The 7,385-nt window shown below is 39.1% G+C and overlaps 1 protein-coding gene across 1 annotated transcript; it reads right to left on the reverse strand.

The window, feature by feature from the left end:
- Nucleotides 1–244: 244 nt before the first annotated feature.
- On the reverse strand, nucleotides 245–7,053 carry LOC101887951 (ribonuclease Z, mitochondrial). The gene is made up of 3 exons (XM_005180427.4): nucleotides 6,305–7,053; nucleotides 5,470–6,244; nucleotides 245–1,549 (listed from the first exon to the last, which is right to left on the reverse strand). The coding sequence occupies exons 1-3, from the start codon at nucleotides 6,857–6,859 to the stop codon at nucleotides 432–434; spliced, it is 2,448 nt and encodes an 815-aa protein (XP_005180484.1). The 5' UTR covers nucleotides 6,860–7,053; the 3' UTR covers nucleotides 245–431.
- Nucleotides 7,054–7,385: the final 332 nt, after the last annotated feature.

Below are 7,385 nucleotides of genomic sequence, written 5' to 3' on the forward strand. Positions count from 1 at the left end.
GAAGAGATAATAAATTGTGAATTTAATATTTTATGAGAGCTAAGGAAAGGTACAACTAGTCTGGTTAGATTTATTTGATTTTTTTGTGTCCATGGAATTGGTTAGACAGCTTAATTCCAAAATATATGTATGTTCAGTAATAGCCTGGTTACAAATAATCATCATATTTTACTTGTGGTCTACTCATAATCTCATATTTTTTAATTTTTATCGAATATAAAAATGGAAACTAATACTCAATTCGTTTTAAACTTTTTTCGCAAAGTTTCCTTTATTAAAAAATATACCATACTTGCATGATTGGTTTTTCACATAGTCTTATAGTCAATCAAGTAAAACATAATGCGGCGAATCTATAACAATTCCGTACAAAAAAAAAATGAATTAAGCTAACAAGCATTCCGGGACAAAAACCCTTTTTAACAATCTTATTATGTACTCATTAATTTACGTTTTCTTTCCAATTTCAGTTCTCGCTTCAAGGCTTTCTGTTCCAACTCTTCGGCGTGTTCGGCAAACAATGAACGCATTACAGGATACATTAAATGGAAATTGTGCAAGTCGTCCAAAGAGATTTGCATATTATCAAAGGCTATGGAAACATTCGACATTGAACAGGTATTATCTTCATTCATGGAGAGACGTGGTAGTTTGGCATAACGTTGAGAGAAATGTGTAAGAATAATATGCTTTGCATTCATGGCCTGGCCCTGTTGTATGGCCTGCGAGATTGTGCTATGCATTTTCAATTTTGCCTCATCAGCCAAATCATCTTCCATGGTGGCTTCGTGTATAAGTATCGTAGAATTAAGGCCCAAATCCACAAGATCCTTGCAAGGCATTGAGTCACCGCTATAGGTCACAGTTATGGGTTCTTCTTGCCCACCCTCAACTGGACTAATACTTAGCTTAACACCAAATGAATGTGGACAATGTTTTACCATACAGGTTTGTATGGCATCAATGCCCAAATCTTGATGACTTTCTTTCAGATTTATAGGTTCGTCTAGCATATCGGCATTACCAATCAATTCATACGAATCTTTTATATTGTGAATGCAATTTTGATAGAAATTTAACCAGGGTTCAATTTGTTTTGGTGCCATAACCAAGACTTTCTTTAAATCTACTTTCGCCTCAGCTGACAACTTGATTCTCTCCGTGAGCAAACCAATTAGGCCAATGTGATGATCGGCATGTAAATGTGAGACATAGATAATTTTTAAATTTCTAATCACATCCTTGGCCTTGGTCATGCCAAACATACGCTCTATTTGGCCGAGAGTACCTTCACCACAGTCCAACAAAACATAGCCATTTTCTTGGGATTGTACCAGTATTGAACTAACATTCCGTGTCTTATTGGGTATACAAGAACCAGTTCCAAGGAATGTTATAATGGGATATTTAGCACTTGGGATTGCAGAGGGGGAAGTGGTGTTTAAATCAGCTTTGAGTTTTTCCAACATACTTGGGAAATCGGGTAAAATTTGAGTTTCATTTATATACTCGCTAGGCTGCAACTTGGCTTCAGATGTGCGATCCAAACCTGAAAGAAGAGAGGTATATATTAGTAAAAAAGGTGGGATTAAAAAAAAACTAGAAGAGAAACATCAAACGTAAACTCTGAAGCATCCAAGACGAACCAGAAATACAGGATGAGATAAAAAACTGCAACAAAGACAAACGCCATAATTTCTAATTTTTATACCCTCCACCTTGGAAAGGAGGGTATATTAACTTTGTCATTCCGTTTGTAACATCCTTAAATATTCGTCTTAGACCCCATAAAGTATATATATTCATAATCAGCATAAAATTCTAAGTCGATTTAACGATGTCCGTCTGTCTGTCTGTCTGTCCGTCTGTCTGTCCGTCTGTCTGTCTGTCTGTCTGTTGAAATCACGATACAGCCCACATTATTTGACGTAGAGCTCCAAAATTTAGCAGAGCTATTTGCATTGTGTCTAGGATGGTTGGTATTGAAAATGAGATATATCGGTCCACGTTCTGGTATAGTCCCCATATAACGGTACCTCCCGATATTCGGTATTTTGATGATTTATGCCACGTTTTTTCACGGATTTGTCTTAAAATTGGTATTTGTAGGTCATAGCAGGTCCCTGAGCGTGTGGCAAAACATTGCATGTATGGGTCCAAAATTTGGTATAGCCCCCATATAACGGTACCTCCAGATATTCGGTAATTTGATGATTTTTGCAACATTTTTTCACGGATTTGTCTGAAAATCGGTATTTGTTGGTCATAATGGGTTCCAGCTCCGGTGGCGAAACATTGCATGTATGGGTCCATGATTTGGTATAGCCCTCATATAACGGTACCTCAAGATATTCGGTATTTTGATGGTTTTTGCCACATTTTTTCACTGATTTGCCTAAAAATTGGTATTTGTGGGTCATAATGGGTCCTAGTTCGTGTGGCGAAACATTGTAATTATAGGTCCACGTTTTGGTATAGCCCCTATATAACGGGACCTCCCGATATTCGGTAATTTGATGATTTTTGCCACATTTTTTTCACGGATTTGTCTGAAATTTGGTATTTGTTGGTCATAATTGGTTCCAGCTTCGGTAGCAAAACATTGCATGGATGGGTCCATTATTTGATATAGCCCCCATATAAAGGTACCTCCCGATATTCGGTATTTTGATGGTTTTTGCCACATTTTTTCACTGATTTGTCTAAAAATTGGTATTTGTGGGCCATAATGGGTCCTAGTTCGTGTGGCGAAACATTGTAATTATAGGTCCACGTTTTGGTGTAGCCCCCATATTACGGTACCTCCCCATAATCGGCATTTTAATGGTTTTTGCCACATTTCTTCTAATGTTTATTTTACCCTAAGGTGGAGGGTATTAAAAGTTTGGCCCGGCCGAACTTAATGTTTTTTTTACTTGTTTTTTTTAATTCTATTGAATGAAAGCAAAACGTATCGAAATAACATCAAATTTTAGAATAAGTTTAGATTTGTTCGAATTGGTCACATTTGGCACGAATTATGGCCTTCAAACGACCAATGAAACTGTCACACACTGCACAAATGTTGCTCTGCGGTATTTTGGAACATTCCCTGCGAAGCGCTTGCTTGACGTGATCGACACTTTGTCATTTTTTAGTCCCAACCTTGCCAAAATACTCCAACGGATTAGTATCCGGAGATTTTGGTGGCCATTGTGCGCTGGAAATGAAGCGAGGAACCTCATTTTGTAACCATTCTTGTGTGACGCGTGCTGAGTGCGATGGTTCTGAGTCCTGTTGGAATGTTCAAGGTCTGCGGTCAAAATGTTTGGGTGCCCAAGGCTTTAATACACCCTTCAGAATATTTTCGTTAATATTCGGCATTTATTCTGATGCCACGGTCGATTAATCCGAACGGAGAGCGACCATCGGCTGTTATGGCGGCACACATCATCACCTACATGAGGAGGCGAAGGTCTTACCGGTGCGACAGTATAACAAAATGCTGTCAATGCAATACCTGCTTGCGTGTTATTGACAAAGCCATCCAAATCATTATCTTGTGGATAGGCAACCTAAACCCAGGCACGTTAGGAAAGACCTTCATGATCTAGAGAGAGAGGTACAGAGGTATAACAGAGAGCCTCTAGATCTACAGGCCTATCAAGCGGGACTGAATAGTATTCACTCTAATGCGGTTTCAGAAGCCATTGAAGGATATAGAGTGAATACTGGGCGTCGCAGCTGAAGAACGAGACCTGCCCCGACAAACCCGAGTAGTCTTGGCTCAATTACGATCCGGATGGTGTAGCCGCCTAAATTCCTACTGGGCCCGGATTAACGGCGACGTGCAGAACATCTGCCCAGCATGTGGCACAGGCCCACATGACACGCTGCACCTATTTCGCTGCCCAGCCAAGCCTACTCACCTAACTCCAGTCTCGTTATGGACACAACCCATACAGGTTGCATCCTTTTTGAGACTGGACTTAGAGTCAGAACCTGATTGAACTGAGTCAGAAAATGGAAACCGAACGAATACGGATGTATGAGCTGCTACAACAACAACAACCATGGCCGGCGCTGCTGGATCACCACTTTCGGCCAAGCGAAGCAATTCTTTGGCACATTTGAGTCTATTTTCTTTCTTTTGCGGTGTAAGTTCTTGCACTTTTTGGAATTTCAATTGCTTTACCCGGAGCTCATTTTTCAATATTTGCCGAATGGAATGTTGCGATATGTTCAGTTCACGAGCCCCATTTCTGCAACTGCGACGAGGTTTTCGATCAAGTCGCTTCTTTACTTTTCGAACCATTTCTGCTGATATTGCTGTTTTCTTCAGTCCACTTCCTACGCTACCAGTATCAGGGTAACGAGCGATGGTTCGAGACACAGAAGAGACACAAATGCTTTTGTACGCTTGTAAACAATATAATGACCTGTCACTGGAATAATTTTAACAGCTGTTGGACGAGTGGCTTAGAAATGACATCAGTCTGAAGTTGTTTGCAGTTTTTTTCGTCTCACCCTGTATATATGAGATTTTTACAAAAAAAAAAACGTCAAAATCACTGAAGGACTGTAAAGTAAAATTTTCACTCCCTAGTGGATGTTTAGATTCCTGATGGACTAACTGCATGGCTCGAGGTATGTTTAAATAGATCTCCCCAACAAGAAGAACGAATAGTATCCCAAAGGGAAGAACTCTCTATCTTACTATTTTAGTTTTATTTCAACAGTCATCAGATGTCATTCTCAGTTGTGCCAGAATCGTCATCACATGTCGTTAACAGCAACAGTGCATGGAAAAAAAAACGAAGTCATTCTTCCTCTAGGTATAAAATCATGTGTGAAGCTATCAACAATTTTAAATACTGCACTCAAAATAGCTACAGATTGCTACCCAAAGAGCCGATCTGAAGAAACCTGCTGAGCCTAACCATAACTACGCTGGCTATGTCCAAATTATATATATGTTGACTTCTCTGGCGAAAGAAAATCGATTATGACTTCATCCATAAATATTTTAAAAAGTGGACACCTATAATATGCCTCATGAATATGCCCCATCGTCCTCTAGAACTCTGGGAACTCAAACATACTGTAACGAAGCTTCGCGTTCATAAGTTGTCTTTGCAACCATCCAGTAGTACATGATTGATCTGTAGAGGACAATGACAAACTCAATGTCAAAGGTAATGTAGATTGTGTGAAGGGACAATCGAACAATGTAGACATTTAATTAGATAAAGAGGTCTTAAAAGTAAGTTTCCATTTCCAATAACTAGACCATAACGATGGAGAACATTCCGAGCAAAAATTTTAAACTTAATGCCTAACTATCAATGGAATCTGTTCGATATAGAATATATTCTAGATTATGAGAATTCTTCTTGGATACATTTCTGCAAAAGCCCTAACTAGACCTTAAATCATATCAAGATTATGACTACCACTCTCTCCACTTGCAGCATCAAATATCACACTCACCCTTTCTTGGCCTCAAATGATAAACACTCATTGTGCTCAAATCATTTAGTCTTTGTTCAAATCCCGATGATTCTGAGTGTCTAGAAACGGGTTCCATTTCATTGACTGCATCCTCATCATCCAATTTGGTTTTTTTCATTTTGCTGCTCAAACCGCCCAAAAGATTTGTTGCCTCTGCCAAAATTGGAAAAACTTTGGGATTCAATTGATTCAGCTGATATTGTATGCGATGAGCAGCGATATATCCCGAAAAAGTATTTTGTGCGGCATTCAAGAAAATATGTTGGGTTGATGGTGCAAATTTTTCCAAAAATGTTTTGTAGACATTATTGCTCAGCACCTCTGCTGGGGCAAAATGCACCATTAAGGCCAATTCTGGTGTTTTGTCTGGATTGATGCGGGTATTGACAAGCAATTCGTGATGTTTTTCCAAATTATCCAAAAACTCCACTGACGGTATATCGAGGAAGATAAATGACAATGGATTTTCATTTGGTTCGCTGACATCGGCAGATTTGACCACGGTGCCATTTTCCAATGTTACATCAATGCCATTTTTCAAAAGACCCAACAGGGGTCCAGGTGGCACACCATGTTCTACACATTTTTCCAGATTAAGTGGACCAGGACGTGGCTTCAATGTGCATACATAGGAAATTACCACCGATTCTTGGCTATTGGTGTCATTTGCCTTTGTGCTATACAGTGGCAAACATTTTACATTCATTACAGAATCCTCGAAATCTTGCGACAACGTGCAGTCGACAGTCTTCAACTGAAGAGGAAACAAAATAATTAATCTTTCAAGATATGTGTTCTACACTCACTCACTCACCTGTAAACTCTTGAGTACCACAAACTTCTTCATAGACATCAAAATGCTATCAATGTATGGTGGACCATGTAAAGACAGTTCCTTCACCCCCGCATCCTGAACAGTCAAGGCCAAGCCAGGTATACCCCCAATCGTGGGCCATGTGTTGCGTGTAACAAAAATCTGTTCCAGACGAGCTAATTTAGTCTTGTGCTCATGGGCCAAACGCTGGGTGCCCTCACCACAGTTGAACAGATAACGCGATTGATCGGTAAACAAATAAACTGAAGCCGGCGAACCATTGGAGCCGCCTCCCAAAATTTGCAGTGTCACTGTGCCTGGTATATATGGAACAGCTTTCTTTTTGGCTGCCTGTTGTTGACGCTCTTTCCGCAAAACTATGGGCTTATCACCCTTCTGTGTTTTGTTCTTTACCAGTTGCTGCTGCTGCTGATTTTCTGTCGCACTCATTGCTTTGCCGGCTGTAGCACCTCCTCCCTTTGAGTTTATGAGTAATTCCTTGAGATGCTCTTTGCTTTTGCCACGTATTGCGTTTCGTAAAGCGGTGAGCAACATTCGTAAATACTTTTTTCTTGAAAATGGCCCACACAACCTCCTCTAAAAATTACGAAATTGCCTTACACGTGAAGCCGTTGTTCCTTCACCGTCGTCAAACCGCAAATAAAAATACATGTGTTGTTTGTTATGAATGTAGGAAATGGAGCAACTCGCAATCATGTTACGAATAAAGGAAGAAAGCAATACAAAATAAAACTTTAAACAAAGCAGAAAATGGAAATAGATGCAAGGTATTCCTTTAATATCAACGGAAATCGTTTGTCAAATTACCAAATATATTAGCTTCGTTCCATTACGAAAAAAGTATATTATCATATTTGTAAATACAAAATAAAAAAGATTTCAAAAAAAAAAATAAAAACGAAATGCTGTGACAATGTAGAATTATGAAGGTAGCCTTGTTTAATCATATGTTTCCATTCTTGTTTTTAATTAAACTTTGGCAACATAAATAAATCACATAATCATAAACCAGAGAAGAAATCGTGTTTTCTATGTATCGGAATTTGTCTAGTCAAATTAA

This window comes from Musca domestica, unplaced genomic scaffold (genome assembly GCF_030504385.1).
Source record: "Musca domestica strain aabys unplaced genomic scaffold, Musca_domestica.polishedcontigs.V.1.1 13, whole genome shotgun sequence".
NCBI lineage: Eukaryota > Metazoa > Arthropoda > Insecta > Diptera > Muscidae > Musca > Musca domestica.

What these genes read in the sequence shown, in the direction of transcription:
- LOC101887951 (XM_005180427.4), bottom strand. Translation starts at nt 6,859, where the DNA reads ATGTTGCTCACCGCTTTACGAAACGCAATACGTGGCAAAAGCAAAGAG. An exon ending in TGGTACTCAAGAGTTTACAG is followed by an intron (nt 6,245 to 6,304) that starts GTGAGTGAGTGA and finishes TTTCCTCTTCAG; the next exon opens with TTGAAGACTGTCGACTGCAC. An exon ending in TCATTTGAGGCCAAGAAAGG is followed by an intron (nt 1,550 to 5,469) that starts GTGAGTGTGATA and finishes CTCTTCTTTCAG; the next exon opens with GTTTGGATCGCACATCTGAA.